This window comes from Hemicordylus capensis, chromosome 2 (genome assembly GCF_027244095.1).
Source record: "Hemicordylus capensis ecotype Gifberg chromosome 2, rHemCap1.1.pri, whole genome shotgun sequence".
Classification (NCBI taxonomy): Eukaryota; Metazoa; Chordata; class Lepidosauria; order Squamata; family Cordylidae; genus Hemicordylus; species Hemicordylus capensis.
The window spans coordinates 343422796-343440908 of NC_069658.1; the positions used below are offsets into that span (position 1 = coordinate 343422796).

Consider the following 18113-nt stretch of genomic DNA (forward strand, 5'->3'; position numbering starts at 1 on the left):
TGTATCTGGACACTTTCACATTCAGGTGTGTTTTTCTCTTTCTCTGAATCATGAGGTGGGCCATAGACCTAAAATAAATAAATAAATTCAAAAAACTTAGGGCCCAACTACACATTACACGAAGTGCATCATTAAAGCTGTCATGCTTAACTTTTCAATCCTGAACAGGAGCCATGGGACGGGTGGTGCAGTCCCAGTCAGAACTGTGATGGGGCCAAGGTTTAAAGCTCCCTTTGCCACTACTGAGCATTGATCCAGGTCAGAGCCCTGCACTCCACAGCTTCTGTTTATTGAAGAAAAGTTAAGTGTGTCGGCTCTAACAACATGCTTAGCATGTAGCTGGGCCTTTAGCTTCTTGTCCTCTGGAGTTAGCTGAACGTCCTTTCTTCCTTTTTTCCCCTGCAAACTGTGTGAAAACAGAAGATGCCCCCTTTGCTGTTTACTGTGTGAAAGAAAATGAAGCAGTTGTAAAGGAAGTCTATAAAATAGCATTTTGATTATGAACAGACCAAGTAGGGAGGAAGGCCATTCTTTATTTTGACAACTGCTTAATTAATCCAGCATCAATTACACATCCTTGAAACTGCCAGCCAGAAGTTTGCAACATCCAGATGCCCAAGACCCCCCCCCGACCCTTCCCCTCCTCATACCCTGACCCACAAGTTGTTGGTCAGCAGTACATTCCTCTTCAGTCTCCATGTTTGCAACCAAGCATGTAACAACTACCAAAGCTAATGGTGGACAACCCTGCCTTCAGCAAGGGAACTAGTATGTGAGTGGGGAGGGGGGGTGGTTTCCCTTCCTAGTAAGATCCTAACCTGTCCATCTCCTTTCCCTCAGGCTAGCTCACTTGAAATTCAAATTAAAGAAGGCAGTTTGGGGAGTTGAGTGTCCATCTACTCTGATCTGTCCAGGGACATTAGCCCACCAGTCGTGACACCAGAATTGAGTTAGACAGCTAAACTCAATCCATGCCCAGCATCTGAACTTTTAAAACAATTAATAGATTGGAATATGAGTTAGACGATGTCAGTGGTCCCTTTAGAAGTGAGTAGTGCCATCCATACCAATTGGTATATGATTGAAGAAGAAAGATGTAACATTTTCATATAAAGATGCTGGAAGTGATATGAATGCACACTTGTTTCATTCTGAGATGTTTGTTTTCAAAGCAGCAAATGTATGTTCAAACCACTTCCACTGCACTTACTAAATTGTTATATCCATCTTCACGCTATCTGCCATTTCTCGTTCCTCACCCCACATCCTGATTATATTTCTATACATGGGCAAATAATAGTAAGAAAATAACTGCATGGGCAAAATTTTTCCCTTGTTGGTCAAATTTGTAAATATACTCAGAGTATAGTGTTTTGCTTCTTCAGGTGTTGGGTGGGATTCTGTGGCTCCAGAAAATGAACACTGTAGTCACACGACATACAAAGTGATGACTGGGGTGTATCTGCTTTTTTCAATTCCACTAGTGGCAGGAGAGTTTATTTGGATCATGGAAATTCCTCATTATAGCTATGGCTAATAATGGTGCTTTGCTAGGTAGAGATGTCCAGCAGCAGTTGATTGTAACTCCAACAGTTTTAATAAGTATGATTGGGAAATGATTGTGCTCCTAAATGTCAAGCTCCACTGAAGGCTTTTCGCCATCGTCTTTTTCCACTTCATGCTTCAACCTCCTAGACTGGAAGCAGAAACCCTGAGTTCTTGCTGTGCTTACTGCTATTACAGAAACACTGCGACAGACAGAAGGCAAATCTGAGGATCCGATTCAAGCCCTCGCTTTTCCAGCATGTAGGAACCCACTCCTCCCTTGCTGGCAAAATACAGAAGCTAAAAGTGAGTATGCAGGGTCATCGCGCTGGACATTCAAAAAGTCAAATGTGTGTGTGATGGAAGCAATAATATTTCTGTCATATGTTTATTAGTTGCAGCCCCTGTTGAGAACTGGAGAGTTCATTATCGCTCCCTCACTCACATGAACATGCAAGCACACGGCTGCCCATGAGAACCACCAGGATCCACACAGATCCTGGTGGTGCTTCAGCGCGAAACCCAGCACTGAAGCCCAGCTGTTACCTGAGGTTAAGGGCGCAAATGCACCCTTAACCCAGCTCCCAGGATCAAGTGTCAATGCAACGCAAACTGCTCGCTCTAACACAGAGACGGGCGCCTAGAACGCACGTCCCTTGGAGAGTTTCTCAGAGCACAGTGTACTGTGGGATTCTCTGTCTACCCACATTACTGGGAGCAGCGCTGGTCATGTGGGTGCATGGCTTGCGTGCCATGGGCTCAGAGCTGTCATCTGGGGGGAAGGTAGGTTGAACCCTGCCTTCCCTGCGGTCGTGTGAATAGCCCTTGTGTCTCCCATGCATTACTGTGGAGCAATACTTTCCCTCCAGATGACTCGATAAAAACCAAGAGGAACTGTATAGCTGAGTCCAGCGCTGTGTTTCTTGGATGTGCTAGAAGGTAGTGGAATGTTGGGATCCAGCTTGCCTCAGGAGCTTTCCCAGACAGCAGGCTTTACCGTGGGTTTTCTGTGAGGCTTTGCTGAGACTTCACAGTTGCCCCCCAAAATGATGCAAAAAGTGGATTTTTTTTACCCAGGATATAAATCGGGCTTCACGCGAATGCACCATTAAAAACCAAAATTGTGTGTGCAGTGCTCCCTGATAGCTTGCAGGGACTTCAAGGTAAATCTGGCTGATATGTGAATGCACATCTCCATTCCAGAGGAGATGCGAACTAAAAGCCAGGCATGAAAAACATCCAGGAGGAATGCAGTGTCTCTTTATACAGTAATGCATTTGTACGGGAACAATGTCAACCAGGCAGAGGCGTATCTAGGGAAAATAGTGCCTAGGGCAAGCACTGAAATTGCGCCCCCTGTCCAAACGTCTGACACCCATCTTTCAGATAACTTTACCATGATATCAGCTGAAAAATACAAGTCAAGCTTGTTAATCTTTTAATATTTCAAAAACTATTTAGCAGTGGACTTAGCCAGACCCAAAAATGCTGGGAAACTACAAATTTCAGTATGCTAGGGCTCATGAAATACCCAAATACTATGTGGAGGTGTACTTGGAAAACTAAAGAGAAGTGCCTGTCTAATTCTGTACTATGCATTGTAGCATCACTATTACATAAGTTTTAAAAATCAATGGAGAATTTGACTTTCCCCAGATACTCTGAAAATAATTAAAGGATATGCAGAGTAAACTGTGTCACTGCTTGGAATACATTCTAGTATTTCAGAAAGATAGTTAAAATGAGAGAAAGAGAGCAAGAAACTCCCAGTGGGCCTTAATACTAAGGATTTCACACTGATTCAAAGACAAATTCACCATTAATAGCCATATTATTAAGACATCACATTTAACTCACTTATCACAAGAAGCAAAGTAAGAGCAAATGAATACAATCCTAGCTCATAAGCTTCAGCTCAGTATTCACAAGCCCTGATTCTCTGTACATAGCCAATCTGAATATGTGTACAGTGTCTTGTATTATATTATTTATTTATTTTTTTAAAAAAATTACCTGTAGCCCCTTCGGGGGGCTTCCTTAACGCCGTGAGGGGGAGGGTCTGCAAGGCCTGGCATGGCCTAGGGCCTCACAGAGGCCATTTGAGCATGCGTGGTGGCCATTTTGTTTTCAGCAGCTTTTTTTAAAAAAAAATAATTTTACAAAATGGCACCCCTCTTCAAGTGGCGCCCGGGGCACGTGCCCTGCCTGCCCCACCCTAGATATGCCCCTGCAACCAGGCCATCTTTCCCAATAAGAGTGAATGACAACCTCAAAGGGAGAAGGTCAAGATATATGCTTGGGGTAGGTGTGTCTCCCCTTTACTTTGTTCCTCACAACCTGCTCCTGCCCCATCCTGGGCTATGTTGTTTGGTCTCTAGAGCATGAAGGAATACTGGAAATTGGCACTGATATAGGAACATAGGAAGCTGCCTTATACTGAGTCAGACCATTGGTCCTTCTAGGTCAGGATTGTCTACCCAGACTGGCAGTGGCTTTTCCAGGGTTGCAGGCAGGAGTCTCTCCCAAGCCCTATCTGGAGATACCAGGGAGGGAAGTTGGAACCTTCTGCAGGCAAGCAGGCAGGTGTTCTTCCCAGAGCAACCCCATCCCTTAAGGGGAATATCTCTCAGTTCTCACATGTAGTCTCCCATTCAAATTCAAACCAGGGCAGACCCTGCTTAGCAATTTATTTAGATAATATAGTGTTGGGCACTATACCTCTTGCATCACTCGCACCCAGCTCTGTGCAATTGCAGGCTCCGCTTCACCCAGGGTTGTGCCCCTCCCCTTATTGACGTAACCGCCAACTTCCCTTCTTGTTCTGGCTGCCCTGCTCAATATAGAGGCAACTGGAGGAGTCTCTCCAAAGTGGGGAGGTTGTTGCTTTAGCTCTGGAGCCTAGGAACTGAGATCGCAGCATCCCCAGCCCTTGCTGCAGGTTTAGTGCTGTTTTCAGCTGAAGGGCTGAGATGAAGGGAGTCTTGAACAGTTTTTCTGAAGTGCCCCACTGTATATGTTGATCACCTGATTGCACTTCTCTCTGTAGAGGGTTGTGTGTGTATTACTCCACTGCATTGATTTTGTACCATATATACACATGTGTGCACGCAAAGGAAACATGAGTTAACGTGGATCAAAATCAGATCAATGAGCCATTATAACAAACTCTACAGGGCCAGTACAATAATACTTTTTCATCGGCCTAAAGATCAGTTACAGGCATTCCCTGAGCTACAAACATCTGTACATACAAAAAAAGCTCCATAACTTATTACGTTAAGGAAATCCCCAACTTACAAACGCCAAGCTGTACATATAAACAAGTCATCGCTCTGGGGAACTATATGTGTCCCTAGTTACAAGCATCCAACTTACAAACAAGCTTTTGGAAAACAACCCAGTTGTAAGTTGGGAACTGCCTGCATTTTATTATTATTTATTTATTTATTATTAAAACTTTTATACCGCCCTTCCAAAAGGCTCAGGGCGGTTTACATTAAAACAACATTAAAATCAGTTAATAATTAAAACAAAAATTATAAAGCATAAAAACAATAATTAACAATTAAAAACATCGTAAAACAACAATTAAATAATCAGAACAATTTAAAAACAAGTTTTAAAAAGCTGAGAAAGCCTGGTTGAAGAGATGTGTTTTCAGGTGTTTTTGAAAATTGCCAGAGATGAGGAGGATCGTATCTCAGCAGGGAGCGCATTCCACAATCTCGGGGCAGCAGCCGAGAAGGCCCGTCTCTGTGTAGCCACCAAACGAGTTGGCGGCAACTGGAGACGGACCTACTCAAGTGACCTCAATGGGTGGTGGGGCTCATAGCGAAGAAGACACTCTCTTAAACACCCAGGGCCTAAGCAGTTTAGGGCTTTATAAGTTATAACTAGCACTTTGTATTTTGCCCGGAAACCTATTGGCAGCCAGTGTAACTCCATCAACAAAGGAGTAATGTGGTCTCTCCGAGATGACCCAGAGACCAACCTGGCTGCCGCATTCTGAACCAACTGAAGTTTCTGGACTACGTACAAAGGCAGCCCCACGTAGAGCGCATTACAGAAGTCCAGTTTGGAGGTTACCAACAAATGTACCACTGTTTTGAGGTCATTGATCTCGAGAAACGGGCGCAGCTGGCGTATCAGCCGGAGCTGATAGAAAGCACCCCTGGCCACCGCCTCAGCCTGAGAAACCAAGGAGAGACGTTGATCCAGAAGTACTCCCAGACTGCGAACCTGTTCCTTTTGGAGAAGTGTGACACCATCTAATTTTGCATAATTCATCCTGTTGCTAAGGACAGTTTTTCCGTTTTTGAGGCAAAGATTGGGCCTAGAGTAAGGGATGGGCAGAAACAGCCTTAAGGTGCTTAAACTAAACTAAACTGCCACACAGATTCAGAAACCCATGGGACTACATATGTATTTATCTGTCTGCATCAAGATGCAGAGTGTGTGTATGTGCGCATGCGCACACGCACACAGGTACATACATGCCTATACATTTGTTAATTCTAAATTTGTAATCTGGAATGTAATTTTGTATTTGTTTTCCACCATGACATATGTTCTCTATATATACATTTATATTAACTTAAAAACAAGGAGTGTACAGAGTGTATTTGGCACAGAACAGGATATCCAGTGAACCCCAAACTTTGAGCCAAAGCCAGCTTCCGGACCATAGTGCACGTTGCTTCCACACTAGAGCCTTTGAATGGATAGGGAGGTATAGAAATGTAATAAATAAATAGAGTCCTTTAGAGCTGCTGAAATATTGCTTTCCCGCAATCAGCTGAAAGGAGAGTTAAAACTGAGGTTCCACTAAATGCTTAATATAGCCCTATATTATCCAGCAATGCTCTCCCTCATGGCCAGAATCCTCCTGTGATGTCTACATCACAGAAGTAAGTCCCTTTCCACAACTGTACTTGCAAGTGTTAATTAAAAGTTTCCTACTTGCCACTTCTGCATCTTCCCCCCCCCTTTTTTTTTTGCTGTTGAGTGTGGCAGTGGGATTACTGATGAGTCATTTCCTGTTCCCATGGAGTGGGGCAGCCTTTAATTACTGTGTGTTTCTTTTCTTTTAAGGTTTTATATCACAAAATAATGCTACTGAAAGAGACTGAAGCCTCAGCCCCTGGTAGTCCTAAATCAGTCATCTCTTTTTGTATATGTATCTCTCTCTCTCTCTCTCCCCCTCCACTTAGAAGGTCTGGAAGCTGGCTTTTGCTTAAAGTTTGGGATTCATTGGATATCTTGTTTTATGCCAAATACACTCTGTACATTCCACGTTTTTAAGTAAATATAAATGAACATATGTCATGGTTGAAAACAAATACAAAATTATGTTCCAGATTACAAATTTGGAATTAACAAATTACAGTCTCTGCTTGTTTTAAGGAGCTCACCTGTAGGCAGGAGGTATGTATATGCCTGTGTGTGTGCGTATGCATGCTGCATCTTGAGGCCTCAGACAGATACATATGTATGTCCCATGGGTTTCTGAATCTGTATAGCAGTTTAGTCTGAAAAAGCAGGTGCTTCAGATGCAGGTGCATTCCCTGGGGAAAGGAGGTCAGCTGTGCTGTTCTGCAGAGAGAGAAGGGATGCTTCGCTGACAGTCGCGGGGGGGGGATTTTTAATGGGTTGGAAGGAAAGGGGGAGGCATCAGGTCAGGAGACGAGGGAACTGGAGCATGGCAGTTATCAACTCTGATTAATAGTGGCTAGGAAGTGTTTGCTACCTGTGTGTGGCAGCAGTTTCTAAAGCCTCAGAGCAGGAGTTTCAGAAAGTCTTAGGCATCACAACCCATTTGAAGCTTATACTGCTGGGATCGGCTCTAACAGCACTGTTCCAAAGTGCCTGTGTTCAGATTCTTGTAGGGTTTTGTTTTAAATTCCTGAATCTTCTGGCTCACTTCTAAGTGACTTTGAGTTTTAGCAAGTGACTTTTGCTTAACAGAGCAGACCCACATCTCAAGGAATATTTATTTTAGTTTGGTGTCTCTCCCACCTCTTCCCAAGAGCTATGGGCAGTAGCAATAGTTTTTTAAATAATACGTATGGCATAAAACACACACACTGAAAACAAAATATCCTGTTAAACTGAAAATGCGCATATCTGCATAACTCTGACAGTTGGTTGCCAGGCCAAAGAGGAAGAGGTTTGGGGTGTGTGTGTGTGTGTTTTAACTAGTTCTTGAAAGTGTTCAGGATATGGCCTGATGGACTTGTAGGGAAAGGAAGTTCCAGAACTGTGGAGCAGTTGCCAAGATTGCATCTGTACATGTATTTGCTATCTGAACGTGGTAAACGGATGGTACAGTCAAGACACGGTGCTCTCAACTGATCATGATGGTGCAAAGGAGAGCAAATTATTACAGGGTATTTAGGTCCTGAATCATGGTGGATTTCCAAAGACGAAGTTAGCACCTTACATTGTTCCTGGAAGAAAGTGGGAGTGAATTCAGATATTGTAGCACTGGTTTAGTTTGCTCTCTAAAACACAGGGAGACTAGGCTGCTGTATTCTGTCTCAACCGAAACTCCTGAAAAGTCACCAACAGCAGCCTAACATAGAATGTGTATTATTATTATTTTACACAGTCAGTCAGGTGTTATTGACTGGTTTGTTTTATCCAGACATTGAGTCCTTCCCAAGGACCTGGGATGGCTGAATTTTATTGTCAATGTTGTTGCTGTTGTTATAGATATCGTCGCAGAATATAGGCTGTTCCCAGTAAAACTGCTTTTTGTAAATGGCTGATGGTGATTTCTGTGGCCCCTATGGTGTTGACGTGCTCTTCAAGGTCTTTTGGAACTGCACCCAGGGCGCCAATGACCACTGGGATTATTTTGGTCTTCTGCCACAGCCTTTCAATTTCAATTTGTAGATCTTTGTATTTGGTGATTTTTTCTATTTCTTTTTCTTCTATTCTGCTATCCCCTGGTATTGCTGTGTCGATTATTTTCACTTGTTTTTCTTTCTTCTTGACTACAGTTATATCTGGTGTATTGTGTGGCAGATGTTTGTCTGTTTGTAGTCGGAAGTCCCATAATATTTTTACATCTTCATTTTCTTCAACTTTTTCAATTTTATGGTCCCACCAATGTTTGGCTACAGGTAGCTTGTATTTTTTGCAGATGTTCCAGTGTATCATCCCTGCTACTTTGTCATGCCTTTGTTTGTAGTTAGTCTGTGCGATCTTTTGACAACAGCTGATTAGGTGGTCCACGGTTTCATCTGCTGCTTTACGAAGGCGGCACTTGCTGTTTGTTGTGGATTTTTCTACATTTGCTCTTATTGCATTTGTTCTTAGTGCCTGTTCTTGCGCAGCCAATATTAAACCCTCTGTTTCTTTCTTCAAGTTGCCATTCTTAAGCCATTGCCAGGTCTTGGTGATGTCTGATTTTCCACTTATATTGTGCAAATATTGACCATGCAGGAGCTTATTTTTCCATTTTTCTGCTCGGTTCTTGGACTTGTTCTTTCTTGTAGGCCTGCTTTGTTACATTGGTGTTGAATAGTTTCGCATTATTGACCATTTGAAGTGCATCTTTTTCACTGTCCTTGATATATTCTTCAAGGCCTCTTTTCTCCTCCTCTACTGTTGAACTTGCAGCATTCCTCTTCCACCTGAGCTGCGAGGGAGGTATAGCCTATCGACATCACTGCGGGGGTGCAGAGCATGATTGATGATCATGATTTTCCTGGTCTTACGATCTAGCGTCTCTAGCTCTGCCTGGGTCCAGTCTATTATTCCTGCAGTGTATCTGATAACAGGTATAGCCCAGGTGTTTATGGCTTGTATGGTGTTGCTGCCATTGAGTTTGGACTTGAGGATTTTTCTAACTCTCCTGATGTAGTCACTTCCCATTTTTCTTTTAACTTCAGTGTGTGCGATGTTATCAGCCTGGAGAATGCCCAAGTATTTGTAAGGTTCTTTCTCTTCCAGGTTCTTGATCTTGCTTCCATTGGGCAGTTCTATTCCTTCTGTTTTTCTTATTTTCCCTCTGTTCATTATTAATGCAGCACACTTGTCTAGTCCAGACTCCATTGCTATATCGCTACTGAATATACGGACAATGCTTAGCAGTGATTCGATTTCTGACTAGGACTTTCCATACAACTTCAGATCGTCCATGTACAGCAGATGGTTGATTTGACTTGATGTTTTAGATGTTTGGTATCCGAGGCCTGTTTTGTTTAGTATTTGTGAAAGTGGGGTCATGGCGATTACAAACAACAGAGGGGATAGTGAGTCCCCTTGGAAAATGCCTCTTCTAATTCTAACCTGTCCAAGTGTCTTGCCATTGATTGTTAACCCTGTACTCCACATGCTCATTGCTTTTTTTTATAAATATCGGAATGATTTTGCTGACACCAGTTGTTTCTAAACATTTTAGTATCCATGTGTGAGGCAATGAATCGAAGGCTTTCTTGTAGTCAATCCAAGCAACACTTAGATTGGTTTTTCTTCTCTTGCAATTTTCTAAAATCATTTTGTCAATCAGCAGCTGGTCTTTTGTGCCTCTGGTGTTTGGGCAATTTCCTTTCTGTTCAACTGGAAGCTGTTTGTTAGTTAATAAGTGTTGCATCACTTCATCTGCTATTATTCCAGTTAATAATTTGAAGATGGTTGGCAGACAGGTTATCGGTCTATAATTACTTGGAACTGCACCTTTTGCTGGTTCTTTCATGATGAGATGAGTTTTCCCAGTTGTTAGCCATTGTTCAATATCACCTCCTTGCAAAATGTGATCGAACTGTTTTGATAGTTGTTTATGAATGCTTGTTAGGTGTTTAAGCCAAAGGCCATGCAGTTCATCGTCGCCTGGAGCAGTCCAATTTTTAATTTTCTTTGCTCTTTCACTTATTAATTCTGGTGTTATTATTAGATCTTGCATTTGTTGGTTACATTTTTTGACCTCTTTCATCCAGCCTGCTTTTTTATTATAATCTATTGGATTGTCCCATAATTTTCCCCAGAATTGCACTGTTTCTTCTTTATTTGGTGTTTCTATGTTTCTTGCAGTTTCTCCTTCTATGTTTTGGTAGAAACGTCTCTGATTCGACTGCAATTGGAGATTCTGCCTGTGTTGTGTAATTCTGGCTTCGTATCTGCTAATCTTCTTTGACACTGCTGTTATTTGCTGCTTTATTATTTCCAGGACTTCTCTAATTTTCCTTGAATCTAGGTGGTATTTTTGGATCAAATACTGTTTGGTGTTTTCATTCTTCAGCTTCTTGTCTTTCATATCTTTCAGTTTACTAGCATCTGATCTAAGCCTGGAGATTTTATTTTCTAATCTAATCTTCAATTTAGGTGATTTACTACTTTCTTTTTTTACAGGTCCATTGATCTTATATCCAAGCTCTTGTGTTGTTGTTGTTGTTGCTGCACTGTACATTAGTTGGTTTGTTTCTTGCAAATTATTGGTTGTTATTTCTGCAAGTGCAGCATTGACATCTTTTAATACCCGAGCAAGTTGTTTTTTGGCAACTGTTTTTAGAGCTGGAAGTCGAACCCTGGTGGTTGTTTGGTTCATGTGCTCAGTTATTTATTGCTTTAGTTCTTGTGGCTTTTCTGTTAAACGGCATTTGGGTTTTTGAGGTGAAGGCAAAGGGGCGGTTGCCTGGTTTTGATTTTGAAACAGTTCAGCAACAGTGGCATCCTCTATTTCCAACACCTCCTCCTCCACCTGCGCCTGAGCAAATGCTTCAGTTGGTGGTAATTCTTCTTCCATATCTTGAGCCTGTGTTGCTCTTTGCAGTTCTTCCAGCTCAACTCCTGTGAATACTTTATTTCTTATTATGAATCTTATCTGGTCTGCTAGCCTTTGTTCTGTTATTTCTGTATCTGGATGCTTCTCTTCCCAAATTTGGTACATTCTTTTTAAATAACCTCTTCTAGTTGGACTAGACTTGTAATAGCAGATCATTATTTCCTTGTTAGCATTTTTCGTATATTTTTTTCGGTTAAGCGACGTTTCTTCCAGTAACTTTGCTATCTTCAGCCCTGGTTGCTCAACTGAAGATCCTGAGTCCTGTTGCCCACTTGCCACCAGATGTCCAGGGACTCCAGCACCTGGCACGGTCCTTGTTGACCCGGGCGACGACCGATCCAGTATAGATTTATTAAAGTTATGTCTCACCATATTGTTGATGGGAGAGGCACTCTTTGTCTGGCTCCTCTGGTGAGACCTGTCCAGTATGGTTGGACCTCTGGCATAGCTCTCACCTTCCTCAGAGCACACAAGCCCCACAACCACGCCAAGGTAGTGCCTCACTGGGGGGTGTATTATTATTATTATTATTATTATTATTATTATTATTATTATTATTAATTACATTTATATTCTGCTCTTCCTCCAAGGAGCCCAGAGCGGTGTACTACATACTTGAGTTTCTTTTTCACAACAACCCTGTGAAGTAGGTTAGGCTGAGAGAGAAGTGACTGGCCCAGCGTCACCCAGCTAGTTTCATAGCTGAATGGGGATTTGAACTCGGGTCTCCCCGGTCCTAGTCCAGCACTCTAACCATTACACCACGCTGGCCCTCAACACTAGGTCCAATTAGTGGGACGTGTTACAATTCAAAGCAGCTCAAACAAACAGGTTGTTCTTAGGGATGTATATGAATGAAATTATCAGATCCAATCCATTACAAGCATAGTGGACAGGTCTGTCAATGGCTGCTGCTATGGTGGCTATAGGCCACTTCCAGCCTCAGAGGCACGATGCCTCTATACTAGTTGCAGGGGGGCAACAGCAGGAGAGAGGGCATGCCTTCACCTCTTGCCTGAGATTTCCCAGAGGCATCTGGTAGGCCACTGTGTGAAACAGGATGCTGGACTAGATAGGTCTTGGGACTGATTAAGCTGGGCTGTTTGATGGGCCATAAATATAATGGCCTATAGAAAGTAAAGGGAAGTCATCAAAATATATTATTGTAAGTCAGAAATGGATAAAACTTTCAAACATGGGAGATCTCTCTTATAGTTGATGGTGGTCCTTTATCTAAGGGCTTGATATCACCTCCATTTTGTGCAGAAGTGCCAGGGTTTCAGAGAAAGCAGGCAAACCTCCCGTCAGCCACAGTTGTGCTTTGCATATATACATTCAGATAAGGTCAACAATATTCAATTGCACCCTCCCTTGGCGAGCAGTACCTTCCCAACAGAAGGATACCTTCCTCACAGAAGGATAGAGTTTTGGCACAGACACCTTGTAGTATACAATTCTACGTCCCTTCCCCCAAGCATTGTGAGTGGAAGAGAGATGAACCAATTGCAGGCATGCTTGGAGCACCTGCAAGCCTGAGGTACTGAAGCAGAGATGTCAATCACACTGCTGCTCTCCCCATCCCCACTGTTTTCCATAGATGATACATCACCAGATTCAGTGACAAACATATGACATCAACATAAGAACAGCCCTGCTGGATCAGACCCAAGGCCCATCCAGTCCAGCATCCTGTTTCGCACAGAGGCCCACCAGATTCCACTGGAAGCCACAGGCAGGAGTTGAGGGCATGCCCAGGGGCGTAGCTATAATTGAGCAAAAGGGTTCAAAGAACACGGGCCCCCAGCTCCTGAGGGCCCTCCAGCTCCATCCCTCCCTATTTTCTTCATTGTCTCCCTCAGTCTGGGGGGCCGCCAGAGAGAGGGATGAACACGGGCCCCCTCTCCCCTAGCTGCGCCCCTGGGCATGCCCTCTCTTCTGCTGTTACTCCCCTGCAACCTGGTACTCAGAGGCATCCTGCCTTTGAGGCTGGAGGTGGCCCACAGCCCTCCGACTAGTAGCCGTTGATAGACCTCTCCTCCATGAAGTTATCCAAACCCTTCTTAAAGCCATCCAGGTTGTTGGCTGTCACCACATCTTGTGGCAGAGAATTCCACAAGTGGATTATAAGTTGTGTGAAAAAGTACTTCCGTTTGTTGGTCCTAGATTTCCTGGCAATCAATTTCATGGGATGACCCCTGGTTCTAGTGTTATGGGAGAGGGAGAAGAATTTTTCTCTATCCATTTTCTCCACACCATGCATGATTTTATAGACCTCTATCATGTCTCCCTGTAGTCGTCTTTTTTCTAAACTAAAAAGCCCCAGATGTTGTAGCCTTGCCTCATAAGGAAGGTGCTCTAGGCCCCTGATCATCTTGGTTGCCCTCTTCTGCACCTTTCCCAGTTCTACAATGTCCTTTTTTAGATGTGGTAACCAGAATTGTATGCAGTACTCCAAGTGTGGTCGCACCATAGACAGAGAAAAGCACGAGAACAGCCATCAGATCATTGGATGGAGTTCGATAGTGTCAGTTAGTGTCTTAGTTTCAGTACGAAATAGGTCTAGGCTTGCCCCAAAGGCTTCCCAGAAATGGAGGGATTTGAAGGGGGAAAGAAAGGTGTGCTGTAGGAGGAAGTTACAGGCATAAGGGGCAGCAAGGGATAACATTGGAGAATACTCAGGAGCAGGAAACCTTGGGATGGCTGCAGTGTGGTGGGGTTGGTAGAACAAGATCCTGGGTAGGAGGAGTATATCTGAGTGTGAGAGTACAGAGAGAAAAGGGGTGAAGTGTATTGAAAGGAAGGGTGAAAGTTTGTACTGGCTGTAGGAGTGGACAAAGAGCCAATTAAGAGGCATTTTTGTTCGGACTGCCAAGAAAGGTGAATGAGTCGTGGACAGGCAAGAGGACTAAGGTGTGGCAACAGAAGTCCAGAGAAAAGCATGAGAAGAAGAAAAGCCTTTCAGTATTGGAAGTAGAAGATTGCTTGAGCATGGGCCAGAGTTTTTATGGAGTGGGAGTGGAAAGGTTGTGTATACGTAGTGGTGGTGTTCATGAAGAAGCTTCGTGATGGTGATGGGCTGAATATGAGGACCAGAAGAGAGGGGGGTCCAGGGTGGATAAAAATCAATGATTTATTTTTTTAAAAAATGGATTTAAAAAAAAAAATTAAATCTGATTTTTTTATTTAAATCTGATTTTTTAAATAAAATACTTTTTGAGGAAAAAATCTATCTAAAGATATTTTTCTGTTTAATATACATTATAGTCCAAAGGTTATTCATCATGAATTAAGGATTAGTTTTTAATTATGTAGCATGAGGCTGTATATATGCAATGTTTAAATTTTTTGGCAAATGAATTCCATTAATCCATTCACAGTGTCATGCTCTTCCAGAGGTTTCTGTAAGATTATTTTGGGCATTTTTTCTATCTAGAAGAGGACCAAAAATGAAACCTTCATCTGGTTGTAAATATTAAGATTATACCAGCAAGAATGAGTCTTTATGTAAAAAAAAACCCCATGATTTAAGTCTAGTCTTACTGACTAGTGATTTAAATCGTGATTTAAATTGATTTGATTTAAATCAACTCCACCCAGAGGGAGACATACAAAGCCAAGGCTTTATGCTTGTTCAACAGATTGGATAGTAGATAATTATATATGAGGAGAGGAAAGCTTAAAAGAAATTGTTTGTGAGCCTGTAGCGGATTAAAGCCTTTGTCTCAGAGCAAGCTCACTTGAGGGAAAGAAATGCTGAATCATCCCTGCTGAGCTGCATGACTAGGCTTCTCCTAAAATTCCTCTGTATTTTGGGTAGGTTCAAAAATGGTTGCTGCCACCACCCCTCTTTATTACAGAGCTTGAACCTCCCTGGGCTTGGGGTGGAATTCCAGGGCAGAGGTGCACTGAGGTAATTTTGGAGCCTGGACCTAAAGGCCTTTGGAGGCGCCCCCCCCCCACTGCAAATTAAGCATCATCATGCTCCGCTGGGTGATCACACCACCCAGGACAGACTAAAGAGAATTTGGGGGCCCCCAGGGGCTGTGAAGGCCCTCGACCCCAAAGTCCAGGGGTAAGAGCGCCTCTGTCCAGGGGGAACTCTATTTTGCTACAAAAGGTAAAAGGCAGTTGAGTCGATGTCGACTCCTGGCAACCACATAGCCCTGTGGTTGTCTTTTGGTAGAATACAGGAGACGTTTACCATTGCCATCTCCCACACAGTATGAGATTATGCCTTTCAGCATCTTCCTATATCACTGCTGCCCAATATAGGTGTTTCCCATAGTCTGGGAAACATACCAGCGGGGATTTGAACCAGCAACCCCTGGCTTGCTAGTCAAGTCATTTCCCTGCTGCTCCATTAGCTGGCTACTAGACAAGTACAAAAATCTTCCATGTGCAATCCTACACGTGGTGAGAAAACCGATAGCTGCTGAACGCCTGAGGAGACATGTTTGCATCAGAGAAATCCCCCTTTAGCTCCCCTCTTTTCTGAGTTAAAAGAACAAAAAAGAAAAAAAGTTTTATTCAGGTACTACAGGATGCTTCCATCTGAGGCTACTCAGCTTTTAGTTACAGATAAAAATACTTAGTAGGTTACAAGAATACTTCAAAAGCGCCCCCAATGATGTTGGAGCAGCACACTTTAAATGTTTATAGAGTCTCTTGCTACGCCCTAGCTGTATGGAGCATAGGCTAGTGTTTCTTATTTCAAATATGTTGTAGGTAAACTATAATATTACAGTATCAGGAATATGCAAAACACACATGCAAAAGGAATATAACTTCTAACGCAAAGTCTGACTAAACAAACATTTCCCTAGATTAAACTTTCCAAAGCCAAAGCCCAGGCTTCCTTTTTCCTGAACTCATCAAACTCTAGAGGAGAATTCAAGCTTCCTGTCCTATCTTTCAAGGATCTGCAGAGTCATTTTCCTGCAGCCATCCTTCCTGAACACATGCCCTTCTCTAACAAAGAACTGCCTTTCTGCTCCCAACAGCTCTCTAGATCCCAACCAACTGGTGTACTGATTGGCTGAGCCCTGGAGTTCACCAGCCTGTCATTCAGGATAGAGTTCACTTCCAGTTAACTCTTTAGTGGGAGGGGTGGCTGATCACTACAGAGCCCTTTATTTAAAATTCTCACCTCTGGAACATCAGAACTGGAATATTTCTGTAAAAGTGGAACCGGGTAGGTTGTGCATTTAAATAAAATGTTTTTACTTTTTTCTCATATATTGAGGACAAAGATTTCGGAAAGCAAGCTCTTCGAAAAGAACATGTCAACCCTCCTGCGGAGGTGAGCACCAGTCTGAAGACCTATCAGCATTTCTCTTTGGAGAAAGCGTATTTGAGAGAAGATTTCTTTTGGGCATTTACCCCCACGGCGGGTGACTTCATACGTTTCCGCTTCTTTAAGCCACTCCGTATTGAACGGTAAGTGCGTGAGGCTTTGTGGAAGTGAAGAACAAGAAGGATTAGCTTGACATTTAAAAGTCGCTCATTCTCTCTCCCCTGTGTTAGAAGAAGAGGGTTCATCTGAAAGGCAGGTTGTATTTCTTTCACTTGCTGTCCTGTTTGCACCACTTATTGCAGAACATGCCTTTAGCTTTCAGTTCTGTGAGCACAGCCTTACAGATAGCAAACTAAAACACAGAAAGAATTGGCTTGCTCAAAGTCACAAAGGGAATTCCACTCCAATCTCATTGGTGTCCAGCCACCTTGACCCTGCCTTGCTTTCTGTGTTACGGCTTGCCTACATGGAGGATTTTCCTTTCCTTTTGTTGTTGTTGTTCTGAAAGCATCAGTGTTACCTGAATATAATATTGAGTCCAGCGATGTCCATAAGCATCCACCCAGCTGCAATTAGCGATCAGGAAATTTTCAGCGGGGAGTAGTTTTCTAGGGACTTTTTCCAAAAACTATTTTCACCTGTGCTACTGCTGCAGTTTCTGAACAGATTCCAGTGGGTCTGCTGCTGCCAGTCACCATTGTATTTAATTTAGAATGAGGCAAAGAATGAGTGGGTCATCAGTCAGCCCATCAGAACCTGCAGCAGTGGTAAAAAAAGAAAGAAAGAAGACACAGACAGACAGAACAGGTGGGTATAGAGGGGGAGGGGTTTCTTGGGGGGGGGCTTTGTAATAAGGCTGATGTAGTCTAGCCTTGAGCACTTTCCTGAACATTCAGGCTATGTGTATTTCCTCTCATAATAATTTTGTGACTGACTTGAGTGAATTTTCCCGATTTTGATAGTGCTAAAAAGTGTACTAAGCAGCAGTGGTCGTATCTGGAAGGCACTATAACAGAAAAGACTTGGCTACACCCTCCTAGCAGCCTGGAAAGAGCTAGAATGTCTTCGTATGAGATTATACTAGAGCCCAGGGTTCAAGAAACAAAGAGGGCCTCTGGCCAAGCTGTCCTTTCTTCCAGATTTTGGAAGGGACCTTTTGGAAGGGACTTTCTTCCAGATTTTGGAAGGGCATAAGAATGATTCATTCTTCCTCAGCCGAAAGGGTGTGTGTGTGGTGTGTTGCTCTGCTTTGGAAAATGTGTTTTGAAGCCAAGAACAACATTTGTAGAAGTATAAAGGTAAAGTTGTGTCATCGAGTTGGTGTCGACTCCTGGTGACCACAGAGCCATGTGATTTTCTTTGGTGTAATACAGGAGGGGTTTACCATTGCCATCTCCCACGCAATATGACATGACACCTTTCAGCATCTTCCTATATCACTGCTGCCCGATATATGTGTTTCCCATAGTCTGGGAAACATACCAGCAG

At 43.0% G+C, this 18113-nt stretch overlaps 1 protein-coding gene across 2 annotated transcripts in view; it reads left to right on the forward strand.

Moving 5' to 3' along the window:
- MGAT4B (alpha-1,3-mannosyl-glycoprotein 4-beta-N-acetylglucosaminyltransferase B) overlaps positions 1–18113 on the forward strand; it is a 151537-nt gene that overhangs the window by 122512 nt on the left and 10912 nt on the right. For both annotated transcript variants that reach the window (XM_053296451.1, XM_053296452.1), the window contains exons 10-11: positions 1744–1851; positions 16575–16768. In XM_053296451.1, the coding sequence (XP_053152426.1) occupies positions 1744–1851; positions 16575–16768 (302 nt within the window). The remainder of the gene's footprint in view (positions 1–1743; positions 1852–16574; positions 16769–18113) is intronic.